The sequence below is a fragment of the Mrakia frigida genome (genome assembly GCF_051309035.1).
Source record: "Mrakia frigida strain ATCC 22029 unplaced genomic scaffold BDY24scaffold_38, whole genome shotgun sequence".
Classification (NCBI taxonomy): domain Eukaryota; kingdom Fungi; phylum Basidiomycota; class Tremellomycetes; order Cystofilobasidiales; family Mrakiaceae; genus Mrakia; species Mrakia frigida.
In genome coordinates this window covers 12264-25770 of record NW_027481243.1, presented here as the reverse complement: position 1 = coordinate 25770, position 13507 = coordinate 12264, and the positions used below count along the sequence as shown (strand labels likewise).

Below are 13507 nucleotides of genomic sequence, written 5' to 3'. Positions count from 1 at the left end.
CAAGATCAGAAGCCGCATTGAAGAGTGAGATAGAGAGAGGTGGGAAGTACATCGTTGTTGCTCGAAGGTTCACGTCTGTGCGAAGGAAAGGGTGAAGGCACCGAGAGCGCGCCGCGTCGACGGCGAAACTCAACTTTCTCTTTCTTGCCTTGCTTGAAGAGCGATCCTCAACAACAACCTACCATGGACAGACTACGAACCAAGATCCTCGAGCTTCCCCTCTTCCCCGGCCTTTACAAAGACGAACAAAGGTAACAATCTTCTTGGACGTTCAACTCCTCAATCGGTTCTTCCCTCCTTGGTTCCCGCAGAGTCTATCTGCATCGTTGGTCTTCATCTGTAGCAGCTCTTAGAAATGATCCAAAATCTTCTGGTGCCACTACATTCTGTCTTCCGGAAGGAACGCGTCGAAAGAGAAGATCGAAGCCCAGACGCGTCGACTCCCCCTCCCTTCCTCGCAAAGATGGGTGAACGAACATCGATCGACTTCACTAAACCACCAACCCCTCCAGCAACCTCCTCTCCGTCCCATCCTCGTCCACAAACACAATCAACGCCGCGATCCTCTTCTCAAACGCGCTCAACCCGTCCTTCCTCTTCGTCTCGATCTCCTTCCTGAACGCCTCCTCCAGGGCCTTCGAACACGACCTAAACTTGATCCTCTCCGTCCTTCTCAAGAATGTGCCCTGGTCTCTTCTTCGAATGTTCAAAAACAGTCCAACAACCTTCTCCTCCTCCCGCGGCCTCTGATCGCACGGGGTTTCGAGCTGAACGACGAGCACCTCGAACTCCCAATCTGAGCACGAGAGCTTCATGTACCACTCATCGCCCAAAACCATCTCGTCGCACAAGGTTGAGGTTCAAAAGAAGGGAGGAGGAAGAGAAGATGGACGTCGAAAGCAAAACTCGCGATTTCGTCGAGCTCACCTTCTTGACCGCAAACGGCTTCCTCTTCTTTTCCCACTTCTCTCTCAACAAACTCCTCTGATACCCTCTATACCTTTTCAAGATCAAGGCATGTTTACCAACGTGAGTCCAACTCTTTTTGCCTTCGAACGAACCTCCTCTGAGCGAGAACCGTCGAGCTCACCCTGCTCCTTCTCCTCCTCCCTCCCTCCTTCCCTCCCTTTCAAGGTCCCTTCACTCGCATCCTTCGCTCCTCCCATGGCAAACGACTCCAAGCCATCCCCTGGGAAACTCTCCTCCACATCTTCTCCTACTGCGATCAACCTACCCTCGCCTCTATCTCGCTCGTCTCGTTTGGATGCTGGGAACTCGCGGGACCTCTCCTTTACGAGGACGTCGAGATCAACGATCTGGATGGACTCGCCTCCCTCTTCTTCATCGTAAGCCCAGATCGCTTTTCGAGAGCGAGCTCTTAGTTAGCTCGAAGAAGGCCTAAAAGTTGACCTTCCTTCCTGCTCTCAACTTCCAGGACGCTCTCCCTTCCTCCCCTCGTCTTCAACAAGCGACGTCCCTCCTCTCTCGAATCCGAACCCTTGCTCTCAACATCCAGAGCTGGGAGCAAGAAAACGAACCGTTCTTTCAGCTTCATGGCTTCGATCGCAATGACGAAGACGAACAGGATTTCTACGACGGAACCTACGAGGAACCTGACCTCCTCGTCCCTCACCGACTCCTCCTCTTCGTCCATCAACTTCGTCTCGACAGCGTCCTCCTCCCCGACTGGACCTACCTCGACTTCCATCAGAGCAACTTCCTCCCTCTTCACCTCTTCCCCTATCTCAATCCACAAACGCTCACGCTCAACCGCCCTTCTCGAAGATCCCACTGGTTCGGCAGCATCGTCGCATTCTCCCCCACCTTCATGAGGAAGTGGACGGACCTTCGACGAATCGAGATGTCGAACACCAGCATCACCTGCGCCTACGGGTTGGATGGATATCAGGAGTGCACCCTTGGACTGCTCTGGGCACGAGCTCACTCTGTCTTCGAAGAAGAGGGCGAGTCGAAGCCACCCTTTGAGCTTTGCCTCGACTTCTTCGCCGGGAAGTCAGCCGGTGGTTTGGAAGGGGCTCTGTCAGAAATTCGTCTAGATCGACGAACGGCTTTTCAGATCTTGTTGGAGAATGCTGGAGTCTCGAAGGAGATGGTGGGATTGGTGGATCTGAAGATGGTGGTGAGGGTGAAGAAGGAAGAGGAGGAGCTGGCGATGAAGCAGATTCGAGGGCTGGATGAGTGGATGAAGGCGGTGGTGACTTTGGAGGCGGTTTGAAGGGAGTCGTTTAATGTCGGTTCTATGACTTCTCTTCGACTTGGTCGAAGCGAGCCTCTTTCAGCTCGAAGATGTGACACCGCCGACGCGTCGGGTCTGTGCGAGTGTTTTGCCTGCCTACATCGCCGCAGCTTACTCATAGTCAGGACGAGAGTGGCGCCAACTCTCGCCGTGACCGAGAGCTGGAGGAGCGAGTCTGAATGAGACGGAGAGAAGAGGTGAACGACGACGATAACAGACAAGGTTCCTCCCAGGCGAGGAAGCTGCTCGCTTTTCGTCTTCGCCTTTAGACCATCCTCCGCCTTGTTGAGTTCGGCGGCAGATTTCTTGACGGCCTTAGTGATCTTGGCGATGGGGCTGAAAGGAGAAGGAGAGAAAGAGAGGGAGAGAGGAAAGAAGGTCAGCTCGCTGAAAGCTTTCGACGCGTCTCGTTCGTACTCTTCCTCAACTCTCCTCCAAACTAACAGCGAAGAAAAGAACTGTAGGAGAGACCCGAACAAGACCAAGAAGAAACAAAGAAGAAAGGAGGAAGTCGTCAGCGACGGTTTCTTCGTTTTTGGTTTCGTCCCCACGACGCGTCGCCTTCGCCCAAGGGCGATGTAACAAAGAGCATGTTTTTCTCACAAAGGTAGAAGCACGCTCACTTGTATCTGTTTGTCTCTCACAAGCATCATGGCTCTCGCGGTGGCGAAACCAGAAAGCTCAGGACGCGTTTGCCTTCTCGCCGCGTCGGGATTTCTGCGACCAGGCTGCTCCTTCTTTTCTCCGATGCATGCATCGCTTGATGTTGTCTATCCCGGCCATTCTCGGTCAAAACTGCTGATCCCGGAATAAATCAACACAAACGAGGGACAGTTTTGGTTCCGTCGACCGATCTCTGCCGGTCGGCGGTCACCTTCCCTTTCTGCTTCTTTCTCATCGTCCGACTTCCACCTTCCACCCTCACACCTTTCAAGGAGTCAAGTCGAAGACACAGATGGCCTCTCGCTCCCTTCTCTCTCTCAACCAAGATATCCTCTCGGAAATCCTTCACTTCCTCCTCGTCGACACCCCTCGAGAACCAAATCGGATTTCGTCCCTTCGAACCTGCCGCTCCCTTTATCGACTCGGTCTCCCTCACCTCTACCGGATCGTCGATCTCACAGGATACAGAACCAGGAACGTCGTACTCAAGCACTGGAAAACTCTCTTCGGAGATGGAGGTGTTCTGACGGCGAGGAACGAGATCAGGTCGTCGCAGGAGCGGGTCGGGGTTGAGGTCGGATGGTTTGTTCGGGAGCTGAGGCTTGGTGCCAAAGCGGGAGCTTCTCTTCAAATTTTCGACTCCGATCCTGAACCAGGTAAGTCTCGCATATCCACAGTCTCTCAAGTAGACTGTAGCCTGACCCAAGCTGGCGTTCTGCTTTCAAACAGGCGACTTCCAAATCCCACCCCTCAACCTTCCCAACTGCTCCTCCCTCCTTCTCGACGCCACGAGTCTCTCAGCTGGATCATACCCTCCCATCTCGTATATCCTCCCACAACTCTCCGTCCTCGACTTCAAGTTCCGATACGATTGGAGCGAGGATGAAGAACAGGAGGACGACGACATCGTCGACGCGTTCCCGCTCAACACCTTTGGCGAGTCCTCTCCGGGGGAGGTCGTCCTTGGTCTTCTTCGTTCGCCTTGGGAAGGATTGAGGACCTTCACCTTTCAAGCAACCCTCTGGTACGATGAGGTCGAGAGGGAAGGGGAGACGTCGTACTCGAAGCTCTCGTTCTCGGACTGGTCGTTCGATGCCCTCGTCCTCGAGATCGCGTCGATTGGAGGGAGATCGCCTTCGGAACGAGATCGCCTTCTCGGGAAGCTGTTCTTGGATGAGTCCCCGAAGGGAGTGGAGGGAATGGTCTGTTTGGAGGAAGTGAAGAGGGTGGAGTTTAGGACTGATGGAAAGGTTGAGAAAAGTTTGAGGGAGGAGGTTGAAAGGAGGAGGAAAACCGGCGCTGGGTTGAGTGAGCATGGGAGGAGGATTGCGTCGTTGATCGTCTTCATCGACGAGGATGGAGAAGAAAGGAAGTTGCTGGAGGCGTAGACACTCATCGTCGGAAGGATTGATGCCCTTGCGCTTGCACAAGAAAAGGAAATTACGAGACGACGCGACTTTTGCTTCCTTTTGTTTGCTTCTCGGCTCGCTGAATCATATGGAAGTTTGAATTGAAGGAAACAAATTGTTACAAGACTCCACCTCGAAACAGAAAGATAGGAGCCTCGAGAATTGGAGGAAAGTAATCGAAGGAGAGAAAGGGAGACGACGCGCCACGGCCTCTTCCCCTCTCGTCAGAAAGGAATGGGGACTTAGGAGGATCCGCTACTGAGCTTAAGCTTCAGCTCGCCATTGAATGATTGGAACAAGCTGGTGTGTTAGACCACTGTGCTGCTCTGGCTGCTTGAAGAGGATGAAAGGTCGAACGTCGTATATCCTTTAAAGAAGTCTGGTCACTCGATTTCGTGCTCAATCGGAAGCTCGTTGGGTCCTTTTTGAGTTGATAGTCACTACGAAAATTCCTGTAGAGCGAGGAACGCGAAGAAACGGAGGAAACCGGGAGGAAGAACGAGCGTCGCGTCGTCCCCTCCCGCCTCTTCGGTTTCTCGCCTTTCGGATGTTGACATTCCTCTTTCGAGTGTGAAACGATAGGTAAGATGTAATATGGTTCATCAATACCTCCCACCACCGCCGTTACCACCACCTCTGCCACCTCTCTGATTCCCACCGCCTCTCGATCCTCCTCCTCCCCATCCTCCTCTCCCTCCTGCTCCTCCTCCCTCTTCGCCTCCAAATCCACCCCCACCTCCTCCTCCACCACCACCGGACCCACTACGCAGCATCTCTTCTTGGCTTGGTAAAGGTCCACCCTTCCTAGGTCCTCCTCCGTAGCCTCCTCCCCCTTGTTGACCTCCTCCTCCGTTGAAGTTCTGTCCAGCTCCGCTCGACCACGACTGCTGCTGCTGCTGTTGACCACCGTTCTGCTGCCCTCCTCCTCCCCAGGTGCCACCCGCAGGAGGTCCAGCTCGATCTCCTCCTCCTCCTCCAGATCCCCAGTGCTGCTGCTGCTGAGGAGGTCCTCCCGCTCCCGCTCCCGCTCCCGAGCCTCCTCCTCCCCAAGCTCCCGAGGGAGGACCTCCTGCTCCTCCTTCGCCTCGATTGTAGCTCCCAGGACCCGAAGGTCCTCCTCCGCTGGCGTTCGGAGCACCTCCGTTGAAGCCTGGAGGCGGAGGAGGTCGTTGGAATCCGGGAAGAGGGAAGTTTTGGTTGTTGTTGTTCGAGTTTGGGTTGTTCGGGTTGAAGCCTGGGAGGGGGTTGTTGGCTTGGTAGGGAGTAGGACCGTTGTTTTGGAAGTTGTTGGAGGAGAGACCGGGGAGAGTCCAGGTTTCGTCTGCGAAGGAGGGAAACGGACGGGAGGAGAAGAGTGGGAGACGCCTCAGTTTCGAGGTTGAACGGGAGCGAGACGACGAGACGACCAGGGAACACTCGAGGAAGCTAATCGAGAGAGAGGAAGAGAGGGAGGCTAGCGAGGGAAGAACTCACTTTGATCAAACGCCGTAGGTTTCACCTCTGGAACCCTCTGAGCCTTCTGCTCCTGCCGTTCGAGAATCCTCGAGTACGTTCCTCCTCCCATTCCACCTCCACCACCGTAACCAGCAGCTCCACCACTACTCTGATCCTCATCAGCAGGACGGTTCCTCGCCCAGAATCGAGTAGTGAAATCCGTCGACCCAGTGGCGAGGAGATGTCCGAGAGGATGCCAGTCCATCGAGGAGACTTGTTGGTCGTGAGCGTTGTCGATGACGGCTCGAGGGTTGGGAGAATCCATCTGCCAGTGGATGAGGGATCCTCCAAAGTCTCCCGAGGAGAGAACGTCGTGGTGGATGGGGTGCCAGGCGAGAGCTGGAGAAAGGGAGAGGCGATTCGATGAGCTCGAGGTCTAGTCTCGTTCGGTCGAGACTGAACGCGTCTCAGGAAGGAACGACGGAGAGAACAGGCATTGAAGACTCACAGGTAACGTCCTTCTTGTGACCCTTGAAAGTCTCGAGCTCCTTGAAGGTTCGGATATCGAAGACTCGAACACTCTGATCTCGAGAACCGGTCGCGACGAGGTGACCGTTCGGGTTCCATTGACAAGCGAGCACGGAGTTCTTGTGCAGGTATCTACAAGAAGGAAGAGAGAGGGAAAGGAAAAAGCATCAGCTCGGAAGGTTTTTGGAAGCGAGGAGGAAAGGAGGAGAAGAAGGGAGACTGACGATGCAAGAGCCTGACCGGATCGAGGATCCCAGAACGAGACCTTGTCGTCCGTCGACCCAGAGACGATGAGACCCTTCGTAGGATGCCAGTCGACACATCTGACGTCCTGACCGTGACCTGAAGAAGAGGTGGACCGAATCGAGTCAGTTCGACGCGTGGGAAAGCAAGCTCGAGCGTTCAGCTTCGATGAAACGTACCTCTCCAACCTCTCTCCTCCCTTCTTTCCTCGAACCCCCAAATCCTGATGAACCCATCGTCTCCAGCACTGACAAATCTACTGTCTCCGCTCCCGAACGAGAGACCTCTACAGGAGTGACCCGCGTGACCTGGGAGGACGGCGAGGTTGTTCATGTTCGATTGAAAGTACTTGATCTGACCCGAATCGTCCGACGAGAGAAGGTAGCGAGAGGAGCGAGCCCAGGCGATGGACCGGATAGGAGTATCGTGAGCCTGAAGGGCAAAGAAGAAAGAGTAAGTACATGAGAGTTCCGAGGAAGGAACGAAAGGGACGCGAAGGAGGGGAAAGGGAGGAAGGAGAGAGACGTGAGCTCGAACGAACCTGAAGAATCGTCTCGAAGTTGAAGGCCAGTCCGTTCCAAAGCGTGAACTCTCCACTCTGAGATCCAGTGAGTACTCGTCGTCCTTCGGGTGTCCACTGCGAGATGCGAAAGGGATGCAAGCTGTCAGCACGAAGTCTCGGAGGGAGGGAACGAGGAGACTTGGAGGAAAAGAGAGTCGACGAACCTTCACCACGTTGACCGGACTCCTGATCTTGTTCACACTCGAGTGAACGAACTTCTCGCAGATGGATGTCGAAGAGTCGGAGGCGTAGGCCATAGGAGGTAGCAGCTGGAAGAGAGAGCGGAAGGAAGGAAAACGGTGAGCTCGTGAGCTCACCGTCGAGGGAGGAAGGAAGGAGAGCTGAAGCTCGGAGTAGATGGAACGTACGTCGATAACAAACTCTGGATCTGGTCGAGGATGTGGCAGGTACTGGCGATGTGGCCGAGTCTTTCTCATCTGTGGAAAGGGAGAGCAAGGAAGGGGAGAACGAAAGAAGGGAGGGTCAGCCCAAGCTCGAGGTCGCCTCCTCAAAAACGAGGTCGATTCTCCTGCCTCTCCACTCCACTCCTTCGAACCCAACCATATTTCAGAAGGAAGAGTCGAGAACGTACCAAGTTCCACTTCCCAACCTCTCCGAAGTAGTCTATCGTTCTCCTAGCTCTGAGCTTCTTTGGCCCTCCTGACGAGTCGTACGGACGATGGTAGAACGAATCCTGGTTGGCAGCTCGGAAAGCGGTTTCAGCAGCGTGAGCCGACTGAGCACGATCATCCTGAGGGGGAGGTCTGGCTGGATCGTGTGTTTTGGTAGGTTCCCAAAGAGCTGGAGGGACGGGTTTGCGGTCGAGGAGGAGGGTTGACGTCGAAGCTGAAGAGGAAGGAGGTCCCATCATCGCGAGAGGGAGGAGGACTGAAGAGACGACGCGGTCGAAAGACTGCAGCCAGGTGAGAAGGAGATGGTCAGCATCGAGCTCGGTGGAGGGAGAGAGGGTGAAAGGAGGGCAAGAAGAGAAGAGCAGGAGGGAAGGCAAGGAAGGAAGGGAGCTCGAGCCGTCCTCGGAGCTCCCAACAAAGAGCGAGCAGCAGTGAAATGAACGTACGCTTTTATGAGATCAGAGACAGTCCTAGTTCCGAGGAGGTTGAGATTGCGGAGAGAAAAATAAAGGGAGGAGGCGAAAGGGAGGAAGGCGTTGAGCTCAAAACGATGAGCTCGACGAAATGGAGTTTGCTTTCAACGATCATCTCCTCCTTCCTCCTTCCTCCTTCCTTCTTACGAACCCAAAAAGACCTTCCTCGCTCGTTCCTAGCCTGTTCCTACCCCTTTGCGGCCCGTCCCTCTCGATTCGAGAAACCCTCCCCCACTCCCCTCCCGGACACTCCTCGGAAACCAAACCCGCCCTTCTCTCCGTCGTACCTGGTATCCTCTAGGCCGCACGGGACTCCCTCTCCTCTACAGAGCTGATAAGATGACAAAGAGGTACATCTGAAAAGGCTTCTGTCCTTTCGGAAGACGTTGTTAGACCTTGAAGATGTGCGAGCGAAAGAGATGAGGCGAGAGATGTCGAAGGTTTTCTGGGAAGCTGACTAGGAGGATGCAGAGGAGTAGACTTGAAGACTTTACAGGAGGGGTATTCAAGCGTGCTCTACCTCTTCCCGATCTTTTGTACCAGGACGTCGCTTTTCAAAAGGGGGGAAGAGGAAGGCGACGCTTCGTCGTTTCGATCCTCGAAATCTGGCGCCATCTGGTTAAGGGCTCACGAAATCGAGACCCAAGAGATTCATAAGGTAGTAGGCTCCTTCAGATCCCATTGAAGTACTGTACGCTCACAACACGGGCGGCGAGAGACTGAACGACGCGTCCCGTGTCCGTTCTTTGTCCTCCTTCCCATCCCTCCCTTGCGGCTCGATGATGGGTGAGGTACAGACAATTGGATGGATTTCGCATGTTACATTTTACGTTGAAGTTATAGCGTCCTGGAGAGATAGCGGAAGGAAGCAAGGCAAACGCGGCGAGAGAGAAACACGAGGGAAACCGAAAGCAAAGCAAAGTCCCAAGAAAGGATAGTAGTACATGGTCGGCCGATACATCAGAAGCCCAGCATAAAGAGAGTAAGAACAACGAAGAAATCGAAACACGAACAAGAAGCTGACGAACGAATTCAGAGTCGAGGAGGCCTGGGGCGCGACGCGTCGAGAAAGAAACGAACGAAGAAGATCGGAGTCAGGTCAGCTCGCGTTCTTGAGATAGAAAGATCACCACTCGAGAACCTTACTCACCTGGGATTAATCCAAATGGTAATCTCTGGCAGTTCTGTCGTTGAAAGGCGATTCGTAGGGTCCTTGCTCCTCGTCCCAACGCCTCTTGGCTGCTGCTGCTCCGACGGCTGTTCCTCCCAGAGCTGCCGGTGCTGCTGTACTTGCGATAGCAGAGCCGCCTGCGAAAGTATTGACGGCAGCGGGGGCTGTAGAGACAGCGGCGTTGGCGGCGGCGGGCACTCCAGTCGCGGTTGCAGCGTTTGCAGTCTAACAGAGAGAAGAGGGGTTGAGGAGTAGAGGTTCGAAGAATACAAAACGGAGTCAGTGATGAGAGATCGAAGAAACAGAAAGAAGAAGAGAGAGAGAGAGATCAGCAAGACTCACCGCCGCCGTCCCCATTTGAACTCCAGCGTTTCCAGCTCCAGCTCCAGTTCCACCCGCTCCGCCAGCAGTTCCTCCGGCAGTGCCTCCAGTCGCTCCTCCAGCACCAGCTCCAGCCGCTCCAGCACCAGCAGCAGCTCCTCCCGCCGCACCAGCAACTCCAGCAGCGGCTCCCACTCCGATTCCCGTCAACGCTCCCAGGATGATTCCCTTCGCAATGAGGACTCCCAAAGTGATCGCTACTACTCCGCCGACAATGGATCCAACCGCAACTCCGGCGGTTTCTCCCCTGGAGAGGCTCGAAGCCGTGTTGACATTTCCGGCGGCGACGATGACACTTGCGCTGGCTGATGCTGAGGAGGAGGACGCGCCCTCGGAGGGAGAGGAGGTTGTGATAGGGATGGAGGTGACGACAAGGGAGGAGAAGACCGAGGAGGCTGAGTCGGTAGAGAGGACGAGGGAGGAGACGACGGAGACGGAGGTGGGAGTCTCGGAGGGAGGGACGGTTGAAGTGAGAGTGACGGGAGTCGAGAGGGTTTGAGCCGACGTGACGATTTGGGAATCCGATTGAGTAACGAGGACTTGAGAGACGACCTCCGAAGCGGACGTGACGAGGACGAGGGAAGGTGCAGCTGCCGATGTAGTGGCGACCGCCGCGAGGGAGACGATTTCCGAGGCTGAGACGATAGGTACGACGAGAGGGATCACTGAGGCTGACTCCGAAACCGTCTCGGAAATTGTGGGTGTAGCGGAGGTAGAGATGACGAAGGTTATAGCGGCTTCACTCGACCTGGAAAGGAAGGAAGGTCGAGTCGCGTCAAACAACGATTCGACGCTCGGACGAAGAGAACGTGGATGTAGGAAGCGAACCTTGGCGCAATCGATGACGGAGTAGCGGATTCAGAGATTGAGGTAGTTTCGACCGTGCTGTGGAAAGAAAGGGAAGAAGAGTTCGGTGAGCTTCGGCGATTTGAAGGACGACGCGTCGGAAGAAACTCACGACGAGACGACCTCAGAAGAGGTTGCGATCGGAACACTGCTAGTGATGGCTGATGAGGTCACCTCGGAGCTGCTGAACAATTGAATCAAGTTTTATACCGTCAGCTCGGTGCCGTGGAGATGGGCGAGAGAAGAAAACTCACGTCGAGGTCGTCGATGTCGTCGAAGTGATGGGGGAGCTGCTGGTCGTCGAAGAGGTCCTGAAACGAAGATTGGAGGTTTTCGTCAGCATGGGTGACCTCGAGAGCTCTGAGTAAGAAGTTGAGAAGGACTGACGAGGTCGAAGTTGGTACTGAGGATGAGGACGTTGAAGTTGGCACCGAAGAAGAGGAAATCGAAGAAGTGACGCTCGTTCTGTTCGAAAAGAGGACAAAAGTCAGCAAGGGACGAGAGAAGGGGAGCAGGGTGAATGGTTCTCTCACGAAATTGCCGAGGAGCTGGTTGAGGAAGAGGTCCTGATTGAGATTTGATAGGCATCAGCGAGAGCAAGGAAAGGGAAAGAGAGGGAGAGATGCGAGCTCACTCAGACGAAGACGTAGACGACGAAGACGACGACGAGCTAGTCGAAGAAGAAGTCCTGTTCAAGAGTTCGAATCGTCAGAGGAGGGAGAAGAAGGGAAGACAGAGGAGGGAGCTCACTCAGAAGACGATGAAGAAGAAGACGAGGAGGAGGAAGACGACGACGACGACGAGCTGGTCCTTTAGGAAGAGAGACAGCGAAAGATGATCAGCTCGTGTATTGCTTGGAGATGTACGGGAAGGATCAAGGGCTCACGTAGACGAGATGCTGGTCGAGGAGGTGATCGAAGAGGAGGTGGTCGTCGGAAGAGCTCTGTTTCGACGGATGGAGGCACTCAGGTCAGCTCAAGTCGAAAACTAAGAAAAACGAGAGCCCAAAGAACCTACGATGAAGTCGAAGTGATGATTGTCGAGGTGGAGGTCGGAACTGCTGAGCTCGTGGTAGAGATGGGAAGAGAGGAAGACTCGAAGGTCGTGCAGACGGGAGCGGGAGTGATGAACGCGACGCTGACGAGCGAACTGTTGGTTGAAGTAGCAGTTGGAAAGTTCACAGTGGTGTTGAAGGTCGTCGTCACGTCAAAAGTCGTAGTGGTAGAGGTGAAGTTGACAAAGGCGGTAAAGTATCTCAACTCCCCACTCTGGATCGCGTACACCTCGCCCAAATCGCAATCGGCTGAATATGGAGAGAGGTCCAGGCATGCAAAGCGGCTGCAACCGATAAGAGGTCAGGTCAAACGAAAATTACCAAGCGGAGTAACGCAGGAGAGCTTCGCTCACAGTTGCTGAACCTGAAGTCCATCACAGCTGAAGACGAAAACGGATGAAACAAGGGTCAGGCCTTCGCTCTCGGAAGGAAGCGACCGCGTCACTAGAAAGATTACGTACCAAAAGGCCTTCCCTACTCCTGTGAAGCGAGCGGGACAAGCGCCAACCACGTAGGGCTGACAGTTGTCCACAAGGCCGCAGTCGTTGTTTCTAGCGATGCCGCCTTCGCACTGTCCGAAAAATTCGACCGTTGAAGTCCTTTATCGAGACACAGAGTATGGCAAAAAAGAAGGTGAGCGTACACTCTCAGAGAAGGGAAAGAGCTGAAACAAGGCTCACGGAATCACGGTTGTGAGAGCGAAGGTCGAGGTTGCGAAGAGAGTGACGGTGCTGTAGTTGTAATAAGTAGAGACTGCTGAAGCCGAGAAGGTGTTGCAAGAGGTGCTCATGTTGAGTAGAAAGTTAGAGTAGGGAGGGGGTACGGTGGTGGTGGGTGGTGGGAGATTCGTCCAGAGCAAAAGCGAACAAAAGTTTCGAAGGCCCAGCCCGAGCTTCGTCCAGCATCTTCGTTCTGTCAGCAGAATCGGTGTGTCCTAAGGAGACCTTGGCGAAAGGAACTCTGAGATTTACCGACAGGAAGCAAATCGTGATAAGAAGAAGCCGACCGTCGCAAACCAAAGGTCGAGGGTCATCGTTTCGTTCGACGCGTCGAACTTCCTTTCGCATAAACTCCCATGCTCTGAGATTTCTGCGTAAGCACTGTAAACTGAAAGCAAGAAAAAGGGTTAGCATGTGTCCAGTATCTAGAACCCTAGAGAGGAAACGAGCTGCTGACCTTTCGAAGAGGCGTTGTCGGATGCGACCAGAAGTCGAAGCGAAGGTTCGTTAAAGCCCTTGCGTTGGAGAAGCAATCGAGCCACCCTGCAGCGCTTTTGCTGCTTGAGGCTTCTTCTGAACAGGAAACTGGTCAGAAGCTGTGCGATTGGGACGAAAAACGAAGAGGAGTCAGACGTTCTGCGAGTGAGGAGGAGCGAAGACTCGAATTCGCTCATCGCTCAGGACAGAACTCACCGGAATGTAGATGCCAAGATGCGAGATTAGGAGCAGCTAGAGGCTGATCGGAGAGCTTGGGCTGAGGTCCGATGCTTCCAACGGCGAATCGAGCAAGTGATAGGCGAGGGAGGTGCGAACAGGTCAAGATGAGCTTCCTCTTCTCCTGCTCGTCAGCTACGTCTCCAAAGAAGGTGCATCGCCTATGGAGATGAAGCACGATACCTAGACTAGGGCTAGGAGGGCCTGGAGAAGCGCAAGAAAGAGCGGAAAAGGGCGAGGAGGGTCAGCATCATCGCGTCTCGCGCAGAGAACGAGCTCGACAGGTCCTCGAAGCCCACACTGCACTTCCACCTCCACTCTGAGCTACTGGACTCTCCCAGGAACGAGTACATGGAGGGAAGATAAACTCACTGTTGGAAGAACGAAGCTATCCGTCAAGAAGGCGATCTTCTTCGAGCTC

At 54.4% G+C, this 13507-nt stretch overlaps 4 protein-coding genes across 4 annotated transcripts; 1 reads left to right on the top strand and 3 right to left on the bottom strand.

Annotated features, from left to right (window-relative positions):
- Positions 1 to 1017: 1017 nt before the first annotated feature.
- Positions 1018 to 2236, top strand: BDY24DRAFT_418402 (F-box protein; the record flags this gene model as incomplete). The annotated part of the gene is made up of 3 exons (XM_076643844.1): positions 1018 to 1033; positions 1135 to 1346; positions 1436 to 2236. The coding sequence occupies 3 exons, from the start codon at positions 1018 to 1020 to the stop codon at positions 2234 to 2236; spliced, it is 1029 nt and encodes a 342-aa protein (XP_076493047.1).
- Positions 2237 to 3413: 1177 nt separating this feature from the next.
- On the bottom strand, positions 3414 to 4367 carry BDY24DRAFT_401358 (uncharacterized protein). The gene has a single exon (XM_076642085.1). It carries the CDS (start codon positions 4234 to 4236, stop codon positions 3727 to 3729), a length of 510 nt encoding a protein of 169 aa, XP_076493046.1. The 5' UTR covers positions 4237 to 4367; the 3' UTR covers positions 3414 to 3726.
- Positions 4368 to 4581: 214 nt separating this feature from the next.
- Positions 4582 to 8298, bottom strand: BDY24DRAFT_366258 (WD40 repeat domain-containing protein). Its single transcript, XM_076637953.1, has 10 exons — positions 8175 to 8298; positions 7689 to 8009; positions 7465 to 7533; positions 7261 to 7365; positions 7076 to 7171; positions 6714 to 6966; positions 6516 to 6633; positions 6272 to 6423; positions 5803 to 6162; positions 4582 to 5650 (listed from the first exon to the last, which is right to left on the bottom strand). Exons 2-10 carry the CDS (start codon positions 7965 to 7967, stop codon positions 4932 to 4934), a joined length of 2151 nt encoding a protein of 716 aa, XP_076493045.1. The 5' UTR covers positions 7968 to 8009; positions 8175 to 8298; the 3' UTR covers positions 4582 to 4931.
- Positions 8299 to 9357: 1059 nt separating this feature from the next.
- On the bottom strand, positions 9358 to 12443 carry BDY24DRAFT_444438 (uncharacterized protein; the record flags this gene model as incomplete). Its single annotated transcript, XM_076644849.1, has 14 exons — positions 9358 to 9597; positions 9715 to 10501; positions 10582 to 10638; positions 10712 to 10783; positions 10854 to 10910; positions 10987 to 11064; positions 11133 to 11165; positions 11234 to 11287; positions 11350 to 11409; positions 11486 to 11542; positions 11617 to 11937; positions 12007 to 12033; positions 12115 to 12252; positions 12334 to 12443. The coding sequence occupies 14 exons, from the start codon at positions 12441 to 12443 to the stop codon at positions 9358 to 9360; spliced, it is 2091 nt and encodes a 696-aa protein (XP_076493044.1).
- Positions 12444 to 13507: the final 1064 nt, after the last annotated feature.

What these genes read in the sequence shown, in the direction of transcription:
- BDY24DRAFT_401358 (XM_076642085.1), bottom strand. Translation starts at nt 4,236, where the DNA reads ATGCTCACTCAACCCAGCGCCGGTTTTCCTCCTCCTTTCAACCTCCTC.
- BDY24DRAFT_366258 (XM_076637953.1), bottom strand. Translation starts at nt 7,967, where the DNA reads ATGATGGGACCTCCTTCCTCTTCAGCTTCGACGTCAACCCTCCTCCTC. An exon ending in GGAGGAGAGAGGTTGGAGAG is followed by an intron (nt 6,634 to 6,713) that starts GTACGTTTCATC and finishes CCTCTTCTTCAG; the next exon opens with GTCACGGTCAGGACGTCAGA. An exon ending in TCCGGTCAGGCTCTTGCATC is followed by an intron (nt 6,424 to 6,515) that starts GTCAGTCTCCCT and finishes TCCTTCTTGTAG; the next exon opens with ATACCTGCACAAGAACTCCG.